The 20,573-nt window shown below is 55.6% G+C and overlaps 6 protein-coding genes across 6 annotated transcripts; 3 read left to right on the top strand and 3 right to left on the bottom strand.

The window, feature by feature from the left end:
• Window positions 1-342: 342 nt before the first annotated feature.
• Window positions 343-5,678, bottom strand: B0I36DRAFT_436433 (uncharacterized protein). Its single transcript, XM_046162823.1, has 6 exons — window positions 5,142-5,678; window positions 4,404-5,060; window positions 4,041-4,065; window positions 2,770-3,857; window positions 1,875-2,709; window positions 343-1,814 (listed from the first exon to the last, which is right to left on the bottom strand). Exons 1-6 carry the CDS (start codon window positions 5,569-5,571, stop codon window positions 392-394), a joined length of 4,458 nt encoding a protein of 1,485 aa, XP_046005432.1. The 5' UTR covers window positions 5,572-5,678; the 3' UTR covers window positions 343-391.
• Window positions 5,679-6,369: 691 nt separating this feature from the next.
• Window positions 6,370-7,508, top strand: B0I36DRAFT_338748 (kinase-like domain-containing protein). The gene is made up of 2 exons (XM_046155808.1): window positions 6,370-7,365; window positions 7,433-7,508. The coding sequence occupies exon 1, from the start codon at window positions 6,386-6,388 to the stop codon at window positions 7,295-7,297; it is 912 nt and encodes a 303-aa protein (XP_046005431.1). The 5' UTR covers window positions 6,370-6,385; the 3' UTR covers window positions 7,298-7,365; window positions 7,433-7,508.
• Window positions 7,509-9,017: 1,509 nt separating this feature from the next.
• Window positions 9,018-11,210, top strand: B0I36DRAFT_355673 (cytochrome P450; the record flags this gene model as incomplete). The annotated part of the gene is made up of 5 exons (XM_046157458.1): window positions 9,018-9,555; window positions 9,627-9,857; window positions 9,972-10,604; window positions 10,736-10,849; window positions 10,942-11,210. The coding sequence occupies 5 exons, from the start codon at window positions 9,018-9,020 to the stop codon at window positions 11,208-11,210; spliced, it is 1,785 nt and encodes a 594-aa protein (XP_046005430.1).
• A 621-nt stretch (window positions 11,211-11,831) lies between these two features.
• B0I36DRAFT_217954 (uncharacterized protein) lies at window positions 11,832-12,449 on the bottom strand (the record flags this gene model as incomplete). Its single annotated transcript, XM_046148993.1, has 2 exons — window positions 11,832-12,018; window positions 12,130-12,449. Coding segments are annotated over 2 exons (507 nt in total), but the record flags the coding sequence as incomplete, so codon positions are not given.
• A 2,006-nt stretch (window positions 12,450-14,455) lies between these two features.
• Window positions 14,456-16,072, bottom strand: B0I36DRAFT_255596 (uncharacterized protein; the record flags this gene model as incomplete). Its single annotated transcript, XM_046150890.1, has 6 exons — window positions 14,456-14,746; window positions 14,840-15,036; window positions 15,105-15,348; window positions 15,412-15,530; window positions 15,639-15,763; window positions 15,822-16,072. 6 exons carry the CDS (start codon window positions 16,070-16,072, stop codon window positions 14,456-14,458), a joined length of 1,227 nt encoding a protein of 408 aa, XP_046005428.1.
• Window positions 16,073-18,206: 2,134 nt separating this feature from the next.
• On the top strand, window positions 18,207-19,798 carry B0I36DRAFT_255886 (uncharacterized protein; the record flags this gene model as incomplete). The annotated part of the gene is made up of 3 exons (XM_046150910.1): window positions 18,207-18,567; window positions 18,663-19,336; window positions 19,553-19,798. The coding sequence occupies 3 exons, from the start codon at window positions 18,207-18,209 to the stop codon at window positions 19,796-19,798; spliced, it is 1,281 nt and encodes a 426-aa protein (XP_046005427.1).
• Between the last annotated feature and the right edge of the window lie 775 nt (window positions 19,799-20,573).

Below are 20,573 nucleotides of genomic sequence, written 5' to 3'. Positions count from 1 at the left end.
CATGCAGGACGATCGATGCCCACCCTCCAACTTCGTAGCGAAGCTGCAGGGCAGCTGCCAGCTGGGCAGCAGTGCAGCTGTAGACATCTGCGCGCACCAATGTTCATCATCCCGGCTCTCCTGAAGTGCTGACTATTTGCGAAGAGCAAGCTGAAGAGGCCTCGGCGCCTTCATTTTGCGTCGGAAGCATGTAGCGCACCACGTCACACGGGAATGGCTGCACGAGTCCGTCCTGAGCTGTAATCCACAGCGCTGACAGGACAATGAGCCGAAACGAGTAGCTCTTCCACAGCATCGTGACCAAAACCGGCAAACTGGATAGCACTGAGCACAAATCAATCTCCCACGCTCGGATGGCTAGAACAAATCCACTTCATGGTTTTGCTGCCTATCATCGTGGGGTCTGGCCGTGATCGTCTTTGGCCTCGTTGTCCAGTAGCATGGCCTCAAGAAGCAGCATAACCACGTTTCTATTTCCATGCCCAGCCATCCATAGCAGCTGTTCCTCGCATTCACCAAGATTTTCAGGCTCGAAGTCCACTTGCCTGGCCTCGAGAAGTAGCTTCACCACCTCTATATGCTCAATCTCGGCCGCTCGCGATAGTGGTATCCGGCCGTCCTTATCGTTGTTATCGATATTGCATTGCTTAGCCTCGACAAGCAGCTTCACTACCTCTGTATGATTGTTGTCAGCCGCCAATAGGAGCGGTGTAGAGTCCCAGTGATCTTCGGTGTTGATGTCTGCTTGCCCGCTCTCAAGAAGCAGCTTGACTACTTCGGTATGTCCGTTCACAGCCGCTATCGATAGCGGTGTCCGTTCACTTAGCCCATGTCTGTGATTGACGTCTGCTTGCCCGATCTCAAGAAGCAGCCTGGCTACCTCTGTATATCCCAAACCAGCCACTAAAACTAGCGGTGTCTGACCGTAAGTATCTTTAGCGTCGACGTCTACTTGGTTGGTCTTCAGAAGCAGCTTGACTACCTCGGTATGTCTACTCACGGCCGCGAATAGCAATGGTGTACGTCCCAGGCTGTCACGGCAATCAGCCTCGTAGATGCCCAACAAGCGCCTCACCGCAGCCGATAAGCCAAGGATCGAAGCCAAGTGTAATCCATTGATGTTATTCGCAATGTATTTCCCGTCCCGGAAATCATGATGGATTCCGTTGGTGGACAATCGTGCCTGCCATGATGCTTCAACCTGACGTTGGTCCTTGAGCAACTCTATCGCAGCTGGGCCGTCACAAGCTGCGCCGGCATGGTGGGACCACTCGCAGGCTGCGTAGCTGTAGAACGGGTAGGCAACAAGCCGCCTCTGTAAGTCTTCCCTTGTTTCGCAGTAGCTGCTAAAGACTTCGTAGGAAAGATACGTGATACAGCTGTTGGCAATCTCTTCTTGCGCATCAGTGAACCATTTCTGGCCCATTTTCTCAAAGTATTCCTGAGTCGTGTAGTGAACCAGCCGAACTGTGTCGCTTTCCTTGTCCACGATGACCAGCCCGGCACAGATAGATGTGACGCGTTTGATGCTGGGGCAGTAGTTGGTGTCGATTGCCTTCGTATTCGGCCGTATGGCGAGTGCATGCCGGACTTCTGTACTGGTCATCTGTCGCCTTCCGTGCACAACCCACAGGAGAGTTTTCTTGGCCAGCTGTGCGAGACCGCTACCCTGACTCTGTATCCGGCCCATGGCAGTTTCGTAGACTGTGTGAAGACGATCTGACCCTTGATCAATTTTGTCCAAAGCGTCGAGGACATCTCCTTTTGTTGGCAATGCAGCTAAAGCGTTAACGTGCAAGTCCGCTAGAAGAAACCTGTCATTATTGTTTCAGCAACTCTGATACTGAACATATATGGATTGTGCCCAAGCTTACATGTCCCTCGATGCTCTGGCTACTTTAGTGACGACGAGGTCAGCAAAATCGTCGCTGTAAAGCTGTCGATCAAATGCGCCGAGCCGATCTCGAAGCATGTTGACCATGTCTTGATCCTGAGTAACGATGGGCAGGGTTGCAGTGTTCTGACGGGTCACTAGACTCGCGATGTCGCCATTTATCCGCGATGTGGCGAGAATATTCACATCGGCCCTGGCTTGGATTTCCGACAAGTCCGTCATGATCTTGGCTCGACGCTGGCTCTCTGCCGCACATTCGTCGAGAGCGTCCAACACAATGTACACCCGATGAAATGCGGAGACGACCCGATGAAATGCTTGCATCAGATCGTCATGCGTTGGTAGTGTTCCTTTCTTCTGGTGCCGCTCGGACAGATCGCGAATGTGATCCGGAAGGGTGACTTTTTGACGAAGGAATTGTACCAGAAGACTGGCTAGCACGTGCTCAACGGTCTGATCCCGTTGTCGCGAGAACGTAAAGTAAATATAAGCCAGACCGATATTGGCATCGGTTGAGAAGCGATGATCGATATCGCGGATCGCGGCTGAAGCCATGACTGTCTTTCCTGCACCGGGATTACCGGGACAGTACAAAGTTCTGCTTCCTGTCCGAAGCCAGTCCTGGTAGATTGCTGAACTGAGAAACCACTGGCCAGTCTTCGGGTGCCATCGCTGTAGGGTGTCGCTCTGCTGAGGGCCATAATGGTGAGTTGAGAGCCAGTCGAGTATCTCCATGTCTTGCCTCTTGTGAAGTATACGCGTGTTTCTTGAGGTTTCTTCCCGAATAGAAGTGACGTTTTCGGATACTGCATATTCTTAGTCACGGAGGAGATATAACTGAAGTGCTGCTTAGACAGGAAAAGCGTGGTACTGACGGTCAGAAAGAATGGCCTTGATCGGTTTCTCTCCCTGCACATCGTCCACCATGACGTAGCTCAGCAGCTCCTTTGCGAAGGCCGCCGCAACTGCAGCAGCATGCTCCTGCCATACCTTGTTCTTGTGCGAGTCCGCATAGTCGCAGATCCCCCTGATCACAAGGCACGGAAAGCTGTCCATCAGCCCCGCGGCCTCCATCTCAATGCAGAGGACCTTCCCCAGTCCTTTCACCAACTCGTCCCGGAACCAGGCATCTTTGATCACCTGGTTGCCAGATGCGATCAGTCCATAGTGTACACGCATCTCCCGCGGCGTTCTCTTCAGAATCTGAGCCACGTCGCAATTCTGGCAGGTTTCTTCAGCGTCGCTCTCTGCTTCCTCCTCGTCTTCTCCCTTGTTTGCGCCGCCTCTACCTTGCTTAACCTCGTGGTTGTAGCTTGCCTTGAACAAGACGTCCTGCATTGAATCTGACCGCAGGTATTTGGCCGCCAGCCTTGGGTATCGTTCTTGTAGCTCCTGCAGGTACTGTGGAATCTTGCTGCCTTCCAATTCGTGAGCTGTTTCCAACTTGGTCAACGTAGCTAATAGCAACGTTGGTGGGTTGTTCAGGACGCCCGTTCGTCGGAACGTTCCGCCTTGCTCGGCCTTGCCCATGTCCCATTGCACAACGCCAGGATGCTGATCGGCAGGTACACTGACGGCCACATCGCCGAGTCGTACCTTGGGAGGGACGCCGCCGCCGATCCCGACCATCAGCCCAAATCGGATGGCTGGGAAGGTGCTGATCAAGTGACTTGAAACTTTTGCAGCGGAGCTCGTGCCGATCTTGCCCTTGGGCAAGCAGGCGATCACGATATTGTGGCCGCTGATGGACCCGAGCGTGTACGAGTTTGGGTCGCTGTTTGGTTTGGGGAGGTCTGGGTGTCGCTCGTCGAGCATCGCCGTTGCCGCCGTCTGCTCCTTGGGCAGAGCGCAGACCCAGCCGACCGTGTATATGCCGTGTGTTCGGGAACGAGTCGTCATCTTGGTGTTGTTGACGAGCGCATTCACGGCCGTTGCCCAGGATGGGCTGCGACCCAACTTAAGGCTTGGTGGCAGGACCAGATAGCCCAGTGTTTACGGGAAGTCCTACCCCAGCCCCGCGCGCTGAACCCCACGTCGCTCGCATGCTGTTTACATGGCAGTGATTGGCCAGCAATGTGCATGACGATGGTCAGGGGACTGGTGTATCTCACAGAGCCGGTAAGGCTCCGGTATTAAGGCGTCCTACCTTATCATGGTACTCGTTGAAGTACCTAGATGATCCATGGTTCAAGCGGATGTGGCAAGTAACTGTACTGATTGCAAGTACTAGAATAACGCATTGCGAGGTTGGTTGCACCCGCACCATTCGATCCGTTACCTTAGCAGTCACCTCAGGACCTCTGGAGCTCTGGATCTACACACCGACAAATCATCGATATAACGTTGGCTAAACAGCTGTATATGCTGCTGTGACGACCGAGGTCCGCCACCCGAGCTCTTCCTCAGATCATGACTAAACACTATGCGCGAAGAACCTCATCCAGCGCCGCCATCGCATCTCTGACAGCCGCAACACCACTCTTATTCCTCCTCTTCTCCGCTTCGTCACCACCCTCTGTTTCACCACTTGCGAGGCGATCAAAATCATCGAGGAACCAGTCCGCCATGAATAAATGCCACATCCCTTGCGCAGTGAAGACCTGTGCTTTGCTCGGCCCCAGAAGAGCAGTGATGTCTGTCGTCACGGCAGGGCTGACGTCGGTGTCTGCGTCCGCGGCGATGATGATCGTCGGCGGCCATGCGGCGAGTTTCTCGTCACGAGTGGTTCCGTTTTTGGGATCCGCCCAGGCAAAGCCGACGTCTATATCTCGCCCGATGAGGTCGAGGTATCGGTTGTTGAAAAGCAGGTAGTCATATAGCTCTCCCCTTCCCACCTCTGGATCTGCTGCACCACTGCTATTGTCGCCGAGCGGAGCTGAAGGGGCTTCAGGAGCTTTGTATGCTCTGTTGCGCAAGCCCGTCTCGGCCTCAAGCATGTCGGGGCAGAAATACACCTTGTGACCACGCGTCATGCTGCCGACCTGCACGGGCTCGGCGAAGAAGGGTGCCACCTCCTCGTGCGTGATCTCGCGGGGGAAGAGCTGTACGGACGAGTTGAAGAAGTCGTGCCGGTGGGTGATGATGCCTGTCAGGCTGAGAAGCGCCGCTGGAGGCGGGACAGAATAGGCTGAGGCATGATGCGCGAGAAGAGTGGCAAGGAAAAAGCCTGCATACATAATATTACATTGGCAGTCGGTCACTACTTTCTCCTGGACCGGAGAGATGGGGAGGGAATAATATCACCTACCTGCACTGCCACCGCCTGCGACGACCCGGTTCTCACGCCGTGGAGCAGCACTTGGCACATCGAACGACCCGAATGATGACCACGACCGCGCGAACTGATACGCAGCCATCGCGTCCTCGAGCAGCTCTCTGCCGCCGACCTGCGGGAGCATGCGGTAGTCGGCGCTCATCAGGTGCCAACCTCTCTCTACGACGCAAGCCTGCACGAGCCACGGCGGGAGGCGGTCCCGGGACCCGTTGACGAGTCCGCCGGCGTGGAAGTACAGGAACACTGTTTCTGGTGGTGCGGCTTGGCCATGTTCGAGGGTGTCTGTGCTGCCGGTAGCAATGGCGGGATCAGGACGGCGGGGAGAACGTAGCGAGTATATGTCGCATTCGATGGCGAGATTGTTGGGCCGCGTGGCGTAGACATGCGTGCTTAGAGAGACCATTGTGGCTCTGGAGGTGTACTTGTGCTGGGAATATGTTTGAGACCCTGGGCTCGGGGCGTTCGAGTCGAGAGGTTGAATTTTGTGCAATGTTGGGAACGGAAACAAGCAAGAGATGACACTGTCGAGGGTAGAGGATGTTGCGGACTAGTCCCCGCGCCCTGGTGTTGATATACGCGGAGTAAGATTGCGCCGTGTGGGGCTTCGTGACATGACACCGGATTGGGCTTTGCACGTTCGACTCAAGCCTGGAAGCTTGCAGGGAGTGGGAGACCAGGACCCTCGTCAGATCACCGCTGCGATCTAAGTATCTCCGGAATTGACACCCACTCCCTGCGGTGCTTGTAAGACACTTGACTATTGGTGTGAAGGGATGTTGTTCTTATACCTACGCTCACCCTGAAAGTATGATTGATAGTAATCCAAGATGTTGCATATAGCAGGCTGACGCGTGTACTACTCATACTGGTCGACTCTGCCCTTGTCGTTGACGAAAAGTCGCCACGATGGAATCAAGTTTCTACAAATTCTCTTGTGCTCCCTCACAATGTAATGCCAGTGTGACCGTAGAAACTCGCGGGCACTTGTCGGAGGAACCCAGGAGAATACAGGTGCACTGCTTACCTGATGGCATAAAGCTGCAATTGGCACGGCATGGCAAGCAAACTACCCCCCACGCCGCGTCCTCGTTGCGGATCAGCGGTCGACCCGCCAACCGACCAACCAATAACCGTTGCTTCACACCATGTCCAAATGATCAACACCCTCTCACTCACAACTCGCCCGTCACTATCTGTGAAGGGCAAATTGGCCACCAATGGAGCCGTCCACGAAGCTTCCATACTTCTGCAGCGCCGTTGCGCTTCCAGCACCTCTACCTACCACCCGCGAGATCGAATCCTCCACCAAAGACCTACCCTCTATATACGCGCCAGATACTAGGCGGAACGTGCTTGTCGGCAACGACTTTGTGGTCAAATACGGCCAGTTCGTGCAAGAGAACGAAGGTCATGCGCTCCTCCTACTGGAGAAGCACGCAGTCGACTGGGTTCCCCGCCTCTATGCCATGTATCGCGAGAACGAGAAGCTCTACCTTGTGCTGGAGCGCAAGCCAGGACGTCAGCTCGCTGAGGTGTGGGACGAACTGGATCAGAACGAAATCTCTTCTGTGGTGTCTCAGCTTCACAAAATGTTCGCTCAACTGCGAGGTCTTCCGCCGCCGTCGACGGGCCCTCGATACGCCAATGCCAGTGGTGGACCACTCCGCCACCGATTCTTCATGTGGGGCCAGCCAGATCCCGAGGTCAATGGTCCCTTCGATAATGACGAGCAAGTGGTCAAGGCGCTGGCTCGACGCTCTTTGAAAGCATGGGAGGATGCGTCTTGTCGCGGCTGGTTCGCCGAGTACCTCGCCCGCCATTTGCCGCAACTGCTCCCCGGCACCGACATCCCGAGCGTTTTCACCCACGCGGATTTCCAGCGCAAGAACATCATGGTCACCAAACTACCTGACAGTGTCGAGCAGCTAAGCGGCAGAAGCAGATACAATATCACTGCTGTCCTTGACTGGGAGGACGCTGGCTGGTACCCGAGCTATTGGGAGTATGCTTGCTGCTTTGCAGACTTCCAATGGATTGATAATTGGCCGGCACAGGTCGAGCACATCCTTGAACCTTGCCCGCGTGAGGCCGCAGCCCTGATGCTAATCAAGCAGAATGTAGACTTTTAAGACACTCTTCTGGTGCACTGGAGTTTAAGTGGCGAAATGATGCATTAGAGCAAACGAATGACTGATCTGTAGGTCTGGGTAGAACTATGTCGATATCAGGTGCATGAACTGATAGGTATTTGGATGGTGCTGCAGAGGGTTTAGAAGGTACTTGCGATGCTATCATGGTCGAGCTAGCGTGAAATTGGTGGCTACAAGATAACTTACACGGCAAAGTTCGCGTTAACAAGTACTGCTCTAGTCCACGTCGCGCACTCGCCCAGAAGTGTTCGAAGGCTCTTGCTAGATACCTGGCAGTCATCTCCAGCTGCAGGGACACGCTGCAAGTCTGGACTTGCAGCCAACAGAGTGACCGAGTGCCACGGGCAAATAATATGGCGCAGAAGAACCAAGGATGATGAGAATGAAACCACACGAATTAGTGATAGTCTCGCTTCCGGCTTCACATTGAAGTGATTTTCCCGAGTTCGCGCTTTGTCACTGATTGCGCTGGCATAACGCGCTTCACACTCTCGGCATTGATCCTGGGGACTTTGGCATGGAGCATAGTGAAGATAAGTCTAGAATATTGCGCCAGTGCAGTTAACGTTATCGCCGTGGGCAGAATCATCGAAGAGGCACTTGATCTAATGTACAGCTAAATTCTTATTCGTATTCGGGTTTGGTTTCCCTAAGTACTGGGAGCCTAGATCGAGAAAGTCGCCTGGAACTTTGAATTGATTCCGCTTTTGGAGCCAGTTTCTGGTACTATTGTGGCATAGTTACATCTACATCGTAGGGGAACAGTCCCGTACTCGTCTTGCCATCGCCCTGGCATCTCATCATGCGTCTTGTCGTTTAGCGAGCCCTGTCGAGAGAGCGATCTGCGCCCCGCATTGCGTGTCAAAATGCCTAAGCACGGCAGATGGAGGGTCCGGGCCAGGGGTCCGTCGTATGATTTCGTGGTTGACCAATAGTACTACTGCGCGGGGCAGAGCTTGTGTGCCACGGTCCAGCTGAAGCTCGAGGGAGTGGGAGGGTCTCACAGCAGGTAGGCAGCCAGCCTGACACAAGTCTGGGAGAAGAGGAACATGCCTGCTGTGGCTTTTGCGGGGGTGGAGCCTCGTGACCAGGGTCAGTGCCGATTTGGGGAATGCACCTCGTAGCAGGTCGTCAAGGTGCCGAGGTCGAGGTGCCAGGACCCCATGCCGCTCCTATCTGGATTATTGGTTGGCGCGCGGTGGAGGGCAGGAAACTCTCACGCATTTGGAAAAGGCTCGGCTTCTGCCCGATTCTTTGCAGTAGTCCCTTCTGCTCTCGTTGGTCTGATAGGCAGAATGGTTTGGAGGAAGGGCCGCATAGGTCTGCACATCTTTGAGTGTGATTGGGCTGAGTTCGTGCCTTGTCACTTGTTGAGCTAGAATCTTACTATCAGTTCGCCTGTCAAATAACCCGTGCCCTAGGGATTCTGGCATGGCTCCTGGCTGGCTGGATATCGGAGCCGAGGGTCGGGTGGGACTGCCAGCTCTCAGGCCTCGTGGCTGCAGCCGCTGCAGCCATCAGAGGTGCACCTTGCGAGCCATTCGATATATCTCCAACGGCCTGCCTTTCAATACCTGACCGCAAGGCCTTCTTGTTGTTCTCGCAAGCTTAGAATGTATTGTAGAGGGGAAATGTGCCTTCGCCCTCCATAATTCAATCTCCCAGCTTTCCCGAATCGCGCCGTTATCCTCCCACAGCCATGCCGACTCTGAACGAAGTCAAGTTCCGAATCGGCCTGGCCCTACTGACAGCCAAAGATGCACCTCTGAGGGAAATCGCAGTTCCCGGCATAATCCTAGGCCTGCTGTCCCACTGGCTCGTCTTTATCCGCGGAGAGCACCTCAAGGCCGCCCCGCAGTATTTCCTCGTCTCCCTGACCACGCCGTGTGCGATTGCCATCACGCTGGTCCGTTTCCTCCGGTTTTCTGGCCGGCGGGCTCTCGCCGCCACTGCAGTGGGATGGATATCGTACTTCACCGCCCTGTACGCGAGCATGATGGTGTACCGCAGCATGTTCCACCCACTGCGGCACTTCCCAGGCCCTTTCTGGGCCAAGTTCTCGCAGTTCTGGGGTGTCCTGAAGACCGCGCCCAAGACGGACAACTTCCGACATCTCGACCGGCTGCACGCGCAGTACGGCGAATATGTCCGCGTCGGGCCGAACCTGCTTTCTGTCTCGGACCCGGATCTCGTGGAGCCGATCCATAATACGCACACCAAGTTTACCAAGGCAGAGTGTGAGTAGAACGAGCGTGAAAACTTGACCTCTGGGTGACATCGTGGCTTATCATGTGCACCATCGCGCCAGGGTACGACGCCGGACACCCGACGACGAGCCTGCACCAGATGCGCGACCGCGCCGAGCACGACAAGCGGCGGCGTGCAGGCTGGGACAAGGCGTTCACGACCAAATCGCTGCGCGCGTACGACTCGCGCGTGGTCAAGTACGCCGACCTGCTCATCGGGCAGCTCCGCAAGCGGTCGGGCCAGGTTGTCAACGCGACGGACTGGTTTCTCTGGTATGGCTTTGACGTGATGGGTATGTAGAGTCTTGTCTTGCCTGACCCTAGGCGCAGTTTGGGTGACCACGACAAGCCAAAGCCATCTCCAATACCCTAAAGAATGTATTGCTAATCTCTGAATTCTCGGTTAGGCGACCTTGCCTTTGGCCGATCCTTCGACAACCTCGCGAAAGCCCGGTCGCATCTGTACATTGAAATCATGCACGCCGCCGGCGCCTCGGGCGGCTCGCTGACCAGCGTGCCCTGGGCGATCCAGCTCTCGACGCTCGTCCCCTCGGCCCTGAATCCGCTCGCCAAGCTCAGCATCTTCGCCGAGAAAGCCATGCGGGACCGCCGTAGCGGCACCGCCCCGGCGGAGCCAGACGTCATGTCGCACCTCCTCGACGCCGGCGCGTTCTACCCGAGCCCAAGGCGCAACGACCTGCTGCTCGTCGGCGACGCGCGGCTTCTCATCGTCGCGGGCAGCGACACCACGGCCTCGACGCTCGTCTACGCGTTCTACAACCTCGCGGCGAACCCGGGCTTTGCGGAACAGGTCCGGGCCGAGCTGGCCGAGCACGGCATCCACGGGGACGAGGATGTCAGCGTCACGGCGCTGCAGAATCTGCCGTTCATGAATGCCGTCATCAACGAGACGTTGCGCCTGCATCCTCCGGTCCCGGGCGGCGTGTACCGGCATACGCCCAAGGAGGGAGTTGTCGTCAACGGGCACAAGCTGCCGGGCGGTGTCAAGATTGTCGGCCCGCATCATACTATCCAGCGCTGTGAGTTGCTTTTCATTCTCGCCCCCCGAAAGAACCCGCAGATATGGCCTAACGGGAAGAAAGAAGAAGGAACAAAACAAAAGACAGGACATGAAGAGAAGTGGCTTCTGACTTTCCTACTTGCTGCACAGCACCGAAAGCATTCGTCGAGCCGCTCAAGTTCATCCCCGAGCGCTGGACCACCCGGCCAGAGCTGGTCCTCAACAAGAACGCCTGGTTCCCGTTCTCCATCGGCAAATTCTCATGTAAGTCAAGTTTTGTCTACTCTCAGGAGAAACCCTCCTCACTGCATCAAGAGGGCTTGCTGACCATATGCGCGCGACCACAAATCCTCCAGGCATTGGCAAACAGCTGGCCCTCAACGAGCTCCGCACCGTCATCTCCAAGGTCCTGCTCAACTTTGACGTGCGCCTGGCACCTGGAGAGACGGGCAGAGACCTGCTCGAAGAATCCAAGGACATGTTCACCCTGATCAACGGCAAGCTCGAGCTCGTGTTCACCGAGCGAGTTAGGGCGGTGCAGGCCGCTGTGGAGGAGGCTGCGACTGAGTTTGTAGACGCCGAGGAGGGCGATGTGAAGGTCTCGACGAGTGCAGCAGCGGCATAGACGACAAGACTCGGGTGGGAAGGTGGTCTACCATGAAGGACACAAACCCATTGGACCAGCACTCCTCGAGTCAAACGTTACTACGGTTGTCTCAATCACGAAATAGAGATGCGAGCACTGCGTAGTACGGCGATGGCAAAAAACAAAAGGTTAAGATAATGCGGTGCGGCAGATCATTCATGTGTACCATGTGTCTATTTCGGTTCACCTAACGTGAAATTCCAGTCCTTGTATCCCCCTCCATCAGCTAGCAATCACCAATCTCTAGGCGGCCTACACTGCAGCAGCAGCGGTGGCCTTGGCCCCACGAGCAAACAACGTCAGTGTTGTCTTCGGGCCAGACGGAGCAGCAGGAGCAGGAGCAGGAGCGACGATCGCCTCCTGAGTCGGCGCAGCCGGGGCAGGAGGAGCTTCGACGACCGGGACGGCTTCGACGGGAGGCGCGGCGACAGGCGGGACAGCAGCGTCGGCAGCTGGCGGGACAGGAACCGGTGCGGCGGCCGGATCGGGGGTTGCAGAAGGAGCCGGAGCGACCGCCGCGGGGTCCGAAGTCGTGGAAGCTGCCGGGGCTGCCGCGGCGGAGGAGGTCGACGAAGAAGCAGCGGGAGGAGCAGCAGCTGGTGGCGCGGCAGGAGGAGCACCACCACCACCACCGGGAGGGCCGCCCTGCTCAGGCGGAGCGGGGACAAAGGCGGCGGCACCGATGGGGACCGAGGCCACTTGGCCACCGACGACGGTGGTGCCGTCCACGGTCTTGCCGGCGCTGGCTGCGAGTTTGGCGTAGTCGAGGAGCTGCTGGTCGTTGACGCTAGATGAGGGAGAGCGGTGTTAGTGGTCGTTCATCAAGTGTAAAGAGCCGAGACCAGGTCAAGGCTGCTGCAGCCCGCTGAGTCCTCTGGGATCATCTGTGGAAACGTACGGGTTGATGACCATGACCTGTCCAGACTGGCAATGCGGCCCTGTCGCGCAGAACAAGAACATGGGCGCCGTCGAGGTGATGGGCATATTGAAGGTGCCGACGTCAGCCTGGCCCGCCTGGTACGGGATGTGGCCGCTGTGGATGGCCGTCGGGTCGGTAGCCTGCAGGGCGACGCACGGCGCGCCCTCGGCACTCTGTGTGACCGTGTGGTTCCCCGAGCTGAACTGGAACTGCACAATGTCGCCAACCGAGGCGCGGATCAGGTTCGGCACGAACGTGTCCTGTGGTCCACCCACAACGACGGGGATCAGACGCGACGCTAGCGCGCCGACGGCGGCAGCTGTATACACAAGAGCACAATGTCAGTCACTGTAAGACCTTGGTTTTCCTGCAATCATCGTGTGCTGGATGCAAGTACCTGATCCATCGTGGACAACCGGCGAGCGTGCCTCGTAGATCGGACCAGAGAAGCGTGGCTGCAGATTTGAAGGCCGGGCAGAAGCAACAGCTGCGAGGCCGAGCAGCGAAGCTGCCACTTGGCCAGGCGAAACGTTTGAAAGGGTATACATGGTGGTGGTGGTGTTGTACAACTAAAACGGCGAAAAGTCTCGCGGTTTGAGACGCAAAAGAACGAAAAAAGCTTGAAGAATTAATCAATCAACGATACACCGCGCAGCGGCGTTGGTGAGAATCGAAAGAGGCGACAGAAAGAACGTGGACGTGGATGTGAGACCAGCAGCACGGGCAAGCGGACAAGAGAAAGCAACACCAGGCCAGCGGAACCGGAGTGAGAGAAGGGAGTAGCAAGAGGCGTCTTTGGTTATATGATGGAGCCGCCCGCATGAGGATTTGGCCCAGCCCACCACACTTCGTTGGCGCACCTGTAACACCAAGGTCTTGTCACATCTTGGTATGGGCCCTCATCGTCACGCGCGGAAGGGTGGGCATGGATGTCGTTGGTTTGCGCCCATCTTGGATTGCATCCGATCTTGCCCCGGCACGTTCTCGTGTGATTCGGGCATACCCAGTTGCGATGCTGCATGGAACATGGTGGATACGGCATAACAAGGGGGGACGCGTTGTCTGCCCCCAGGACCTCGGGGCAATATCAAGCTCAAGGTATATTGCCATGTGTCTAGCCTTGACGGGAAGCTACAGTCGCCCGCGCGGCCGCACAACCAGGAAAGGTCATGCCAAGATCGCAGCATGTTTCGAGCGGAAACTCTCAAGTGGGTTCCTTCCATCAGATCGAGTAAAGCCTCGCTCGAAAAACGCTCGGCAGGCGCCGAAGCTCCGATTTTTTGACAGGGCAGGGGTCTTGCCAAGATCCGCATCACCGTCAGGCCAAGTGTTCGTCTTTGGTGACGCGCGGCAACTTGGCAGAAATACCCTGAGGGGCGTCAACCCTTATGCGAGCCTTCCTACAGAAAAATATAGTTCTGTAAGAATCTTGGGGCGATTCCTTCGGTGCCTTAGGAATTTTGCCAGGTCTTGCCAAGGGTGTCCTCCGTTTCGTGCACCTAGAACTTGTACTGCGGGCATACATTCCGCCGCTGAGCCTGGTGGTCTCCACTGCGTGGACGGCGGCTGCAACCTTGTCCGTTTCAGACGCGACGTCCAAGCTGTTTCGACCCCACGCCAGCAGGTCCACAAACGTTTGATAATACACCTCGCGCCATATACCTTCTGCGCGAAGCCTGAAGATGGGTGTAGGGCAACGTACGATTTTCCGTCATCCTCGAGTGCCTTGGGAAGTGGCGAGTGTTTCATGGGCTGTCATAGAGATGTCCTTGCTGGAAGTGTGTCCGTGCTAGTCCGCAGCTGTCCAGCTGGGTCGATAGGGACGAGCAGCCTGATGCGACTCATCGTTAACGGCTAAAGATCTTCATCTCGGAGACTATCTGAACTGTCTGCCAGCTGGATCACGTATGTCTAGAGAGCTCTGCTGTCACCATGTACCAGAACGATCCGTCTCATAATTTCGATCGGCGGCGCTGAAAGTCTGCCCCGACCTGCAAACGATGCTTGGTAACATGTGTCAGTAATTATTCGCGACGTGATTTTCCCTGCAACTGTGTTGATTCGTGTCCACCTGTTATATCACTACCTCCTTCTATCTCGGCGTCAATGCCGTTCACTGACTGGTGGGCGTATGCTTAAGGCAAGGCATCTTAGCTTTGAGAAGTCGTGATGGCCAACAGCAAAGTTGCCATGCCATTCACTCGTGAAGAGAAGATTGTAATGTTCTGGTCTATCGAGACGCAAGCCATTCGCCCACCTGAAGCCAAGCTAAGGAGCCGTAGTCCAAGTGCACGTGCCGACCCTCTCAAGCCCATAATCCCAAAACGCTCATCATGGCCATCCCCAGCACCAACGACCCCAGCCCAAGCACAATGGTGCCCCAGCTCTGTCCAGCCATTTCGGCCCCATCCAGCAGCCAGTCATGCGCCCACATCTCGACCATCCCAAACCACGCCAGGATCCCTGCAGACAGGGCGTCCAGGGTGCCGATGGCAATGATCGTGCCTGGATCATTCCCGTTGAACGTGCCCAGCAGGGCGATACCGAGCAACATGCCCAGCGGAGTGACGAGGGCGAAACACGTTGCAAGGAGGAACTTGCCTTGCAGCCGTCCTGCAAGGTTTCTTGCATGAGATAGGACACCTGTATCCGATTGAAAGCTGCCAGGTCCCCTCCATCTGCTGGCGACTTTATCGTTGGAAGGTAGAAGAGGCTCGGTAGGGTCATTCCTGATGGGCTGGGGTCTGTCATCGCTTCCTGATGCGCCTTTCATGGATGCGAGTCGTGTTCCGAGCGCCAGGCCTTCGAACATCTGATGCAGGGTGATCACTGCAGCGAGAGTAATGAAGTATCCGTCCGCAGCGACGACAAGCGTGATGCCGATCACTGCAAATCATTTTGTTAGTCCTGCCGAAGAAAGATCATCTCTGGATAAGCACTCGTTGGACACTTACAGATCGAGTGAAAAATGATACCTGCTTCGAGCAAAATCACATTCTTCAAAGCCTCGTCCTTGAGTTTGGCAGCAGACCGCGAGACTGAATTCGTGCCGCGTCTGTGCGACCTAGAGTGGGCCACAAGGTCTACGAGAAACGAGATGAATATCCCACCCATGAATATGGTAGCAGTCGTGCCCTCGAAGAAATTGAAGTCGGCGAGGCATTCGTTCGTAAACATCAGGTTGGCGTGCGTGAACAGCTAGGTACCGCAGTGGTCAGCACATGGCACAGGCCCGGAAAACTTTCACTACCTGCGACTCACATGTACAAAAGCGGTGGAGATGATAACGCCTGTGCCACATTGCTTGAGTGCAATGGTGAGGCGACTAGGGTGGTGCGTGGTCGTGGCTGATGGCTGCAGAATCATCGGTAAGAAGACTCCTTGGACACGCACCCCATCTTCCGTCAGCTCTTTCTTTTTTTCTTTGATCACGGCAGCCTGGCGTGGAATGTCTGCCGCCGGATGCAGAAAAAGAGCGAAGCACTAACCTGTGGCGCTCCCAATGAGTACAATAACGACAGCAATAAGCCTCGTTGGGATATCATAGTCTCGATCAACCTTTTCACAATGACTCCCTGTCGAAGGCATGCCGTGAGAGGGGCCAGCACAATGTCTGAGTGATGTCAATTCAGACTCCTTGTGGTCTACCAGATTTTGGTGTCGAGACTCACTCTATGCTGGCATGAAAATGGCAGTGATCATGTTCCCCTTCTGTAACCGGCGTTGGGCTCAGTAGCAGATGGCCTATGCGAGCATGAGGCGTTCCTGTCGCCTCGGACTTCTGCAGGACATCCGTTGCGGACGAGCTCCTGAAGTCTATATACTTCCACAGTTGTAGAACGGAAGCAACAAGGATCAGTAGCACGATGATAGTTCGTGCATACGCGCGAGACCTCAATACGCTCAACGTCCTCGTCCTCATGTCTTTGTCGAAGAATAATTCCCGTAGAAAAGTCCGGAAAATCGCGTGAAGTAGTACCAAGTAATAGGCCATGAATCATATTTGTACGTGCAGGCATCCCGACGGGTTCTCAATCAGTCCCACTCTTGAAGAAACAACCCGCGCGGCCAGTCCCACAGGGTCCAGGTGGAGGTTGGAGGACTACAAAGGTTCTCACAACAGGTTGCTGGCGACAGTCTAAGTACTAGACGCGCCGATCTCGCTTATGCACTAATCGCATTGCGCTTTTGAGACCAACACAGTCGGGCATTGGTTGTGGCTTGTCACGTGTGGCGTTCACCATGATGGTGGCATTCCATCGGACTGGTTGTCCGAAGTCTGACTGCATATTTATCCCTGTTTACTATGAGACAGATCCACTACAGTCTTTACATCGTAACGAGCCTCTACAATTCCATCGCTGAGTGAAATTTACGACTTTAATCTCCGTCCAACCACCTCGCCATCCGCCGTTGACCCATAGCAAAACAGCACAACTGTCCTGTCTAAGCATAATCAGTTTTGAGTTCCAAGACGAAATCATGAAACAGGGGGGCCAACAAACGCATGGATCGCAAGATCAGTGAGCTTCGCAGTGCCACTGCTTCTGCCCACTTGGGCAGGGACTAGGCGAGTCGTGGCCGGCGTGACAGGAGCTGCCAGGGTTCGTCGCTGAAGCGCAGCAAATTTCGCAATCAGAGGCTGACCATATTCCGCATCCCAGGCCGTCAGAAAAGTCCTGGATGTTGGGACAGTCGCGACGGAAGATGAGCGTAGGCGCATCAGGGCCCTGCATCGGAGCAGCAGAAGCCGCAGCGGCTCCTAGGAGGAGCAGGGCGAGGATTCTGACCATGGTCATCGACGGCCCCCTTTAGACGTTGTAGAGTAGTGGATACTGAAGAAGATGATGAATGGAGTTGTTGGTTCTGTGGATGTTGGAGTGTTCTTCGGAGGGCATTCCCACCATTTATATACTGCCCCTGAACTATTTACCTTATCTTCCTAAAGCAGAACGTCGCTACGGAATTTTTAGGGGCTCTAAATGACGATGTTTCACGGCCTATCACAGCATTGAACAGCCAACGCTGGAATCGTCCCCAGGCTGCCTGCCGTGAAGCTGCCACGCAGGAGATTCCTGCAAGGGACTCGGTAAAAAAAGAAACAGCTTTCGCCAGACATGAACATTGGCCTTCTTACTGAGAACCTTGATGGCCGTGCAGCCTGGTAAATGTCAGCTTTGCAACTACAAGACAATCAGAATACAGCTTGACACCGCAGTTCTTGGCACCTGAAATACATCCAAAGCGGCTTCGTGACCTGCAGGGTTGTCAATCGTTCTTCTTACCGTCAAGTGCGCAAAAACAAGCGATCACCTGGGGAAAGCACATGGCCACACGGGTCCTCGACAAGGAATATCAAATACAAATACGCCGCAGCTGACTGCCTCTGGTCTTGGCTTCAGTCTTGGCTCTGCTCTTGGCTGCCAGATTCGACTCTGACCCTGGGCTGGTTGCGGCTTTCGGGACACCCGTGTGGCTAGCTTTCCAGGGTGCGGCATTCTCACACACCACGAATTTGCACATCGGCGGGAACATTCAGAAAAAGAATGAAACATGTTTGCGCCACTTAGGCTGTGCCGGGCAGAAGAACAAGGAAGCTAGAGCAAGAGAACGATCTGATAGGACAGTCAATATCAGGTGATTAGTCTGGTTCCTTGCTCGTCACATGGCGCGTGGCTCCCGCAGACCAAGCGGCATACATGATGTGTTGGGCGTAGAGTCTGTCAACCGGGTGACCCAGAGCGAGGCTCGGATTCGAGCCGCAGTATCGTACAGAGTCGCGACTTGTGAGGCGGTGTATAAAGGTGGACGTAGATGCACGCATGGCCAACATCAAAGGCGCTCCGTAAGCAGCAGCCAGATTCCGTCCCCAGTCCTGTACCAGACCCTCGCTACAATGGCTTTGAAGAACTGGATGATCCTGCTGCTTGGTTTTGGCCAGACTCTGGCTCTCCCGCGCCCACAAGAGTCTGGCCCGTCGCCTACTGGGGCAGAATGCACGTAGGTTTTTCTGCACGTGTACGCCAATGGAAAAGCTCATGGCTGACAACGTCCTCATGAGAAGTTTCCATATCGACCATTGGGATTGTGCTCCAGCATGCAGCACCGTCACTTCGACCTCGTACGCTCTGGCCACGACAGTCACCGACCTGACAAGCTTCCGCTCGTCCTTGAACAGCCAGTTCTCCACATCTGGTGTGTCGTGGTCCGGCGTCAGGGTCCCGTATTACACCACGCCCACGGTTGGCCTGAATGGTGTGCCGTACACCGCGACCTACTACTATGATTCCAATGCGCTCTTGAGTGCTGGCCATAGTGTCATCACAAAGCCGTTTACGACGACCAGATGCCCCACCACTACGCCGACTCTGCCTCCCTCGCCCACTGGGTCTGTCTGTAGTCCCCATGGTGATCACTGTAAGTGCTGTCTTCTTTCCATGTCAAAGGCCATATGCCTAGACCAGAAAGCCAGATCAAAAGGAGGGTACAGCAGCTAAGCGTCATATCGGTAGGGCATTGCGACTCTCTCCCGACCTCAACGTCCTCCATCCCCGGCGATGATGCCGACGACGATGGCGAATGCGAACCACATGGCGACCACTGGCACTGCCCTTCCGGCGTTCCAGAACCCACGACTCCTCCGGCCACAGCACCTATCACCCCTCCTTCGCAGCCATCAACAACCAGCACTACCAGCACCGCTGACGTCGGAGAGTGCGAGCCTCACGGAGACCGCTGGCATTGCCCTTCCGGTGTCCCTGAGCCCCCAGCGGCCCCGCCGACCGATGGGGGTATCGGCACTCCCTCACCGACAAACAGTCCAGGTGGCGGAGACGATAGTGGGGGACAAGAAGACTGTGAACCCCACGGCGATCACTGGCATTGCCCTCCCGGTGTTCCAGAGCCGAGCACTCCTCCTCCATCCAGCGGCGGGGGCAGTGGCTCTGGTGGTCATGACGATGATGGAGGTGACCACAACTCTGGCGGCTCTGGAGAATGTGAGCCTCACGGGGATCACTGGCATTGTCCGCCCGGTGTCCCTGAGCCGACCACACCACCACCCTCGAACGGTAGTGATGGCGGTTCGGGCACTGATCTCGGCTCTGGTGAAGCATCAGGAGAATGTGAACCTCACGGCGACCATTGGCACTGTCCTCCTGGCGTTGCCGAGCCCACTTCGCCTCCTGTGAGCGGAGGCGGCAGTAGTACAGACTCTGCCAACGGTGCTGGGGGATGCGAGGCTCATGGGGATCACTGGCACTGTCCGCCGGGGGTTCCAGAGCCGACTGCTCCGCCTACTGCAGGCTCCGGTTCCAGCTCAGAGTTTGACGAGGGAGGCGTAGGAACTGGGCAGTGCATACCGCACGACGACCACTGGCACTGCCCCGAAGGCGTCGCGGAGCCCAGCACACCACCTCCTGCCGGCGCCGGGTCCGACGATGGCCATGAGGCAACCTCCAATGGGGAATGTACTCCACATGGCGATCACTGGCATTGTCCTGAAGGCGTGGCAGAGCCAAGCACGCCGCCCACGCAGGCACCCAGCAGCACTCCATCGATTCCTGTGGTCTCTGTTGCTGCCATAGAAAGTATTGGACGATTCAAAATGCTTCTCGTGTCGTTTGCGGTTGTTGTGCTCATTTCTTAGAGTTTGCCTGGGCAAGTAAGCCTCTCTACTTCGCTGAGGAAAACGATAACATGACTGAGCAGCAATTGCTCTATAATGGCCGCTCGTGAGCTCCCCCTGTTTGCTATTTAGGCGTAGCTTAAGAGGCGTAGTTTATAAGCGATGGAGCTATACATGTGAACGGCACCTACACTATGATATATCCGGGAAAGTACAGGATGTGTCAACAGTACTTTTGTGATTCTCGCCGGAGATTCGCCTGTGGGGATTCCTGGTTTACTTAATAAAGCCGCTCCATGTGAAATAGCCCGGGGAATGTGCTGCATTCACTAGTTGATCACGGGGTACTTGTGCGCAGCCAGGATTGGCGTACGAGCTGGTAGTGACTATTCGCCCCGGCCGTGAACGCAAAGTGCAAGTCCCAGGCAAGTACACTTGCATCAATAGCAGTAGACAGAGACTAGGCGAATTAAACCCCGAATACTCTGGGAACGTCTTCAGTGAGAACCACCAAGCAGAGAGCACTTCCACCGCCTGCGCCAGGAGCGCAAATTATGTGACATGATATCTCAATCCAGTCCCTCTATGCGTATCTATTCTGAAGTACATCGCAGCAGGAAAGCCACTTGTTCGTACATATATGCCAGTCTCTTGTGGACTGCGTTATGTTCCGACATGGGCACTATCTTAGCACTAGCGAAGAGAACAACAGTAGTAAGAACCGTCCAATGACATGAACGACCGAGTGATGGAAATGCCATATATCTCTGATTCACCAATCCCATCATTAAGTACG

Source organism: Microdochium trichocladiopsis, assembly GCF_020744255.1.
Source record: "Microdochium trichocladiopsis strain MPI-CAGE-CH-0230 chromosome Unknown B0I36scaffold_13, whole genome shotgun sequence".
NCBI lineage: Eukaryota > Fungi > Ascomycota > Sordariomycetes > Xylariales > Microdochiaceae > Microdochium > Microdochium trichocladiopsis.
The sequence above is the reverse complement of the archived record's forward strand: the minus strand, read 5'-3'. Positions and strand labels throughout refer to the sequence as shown.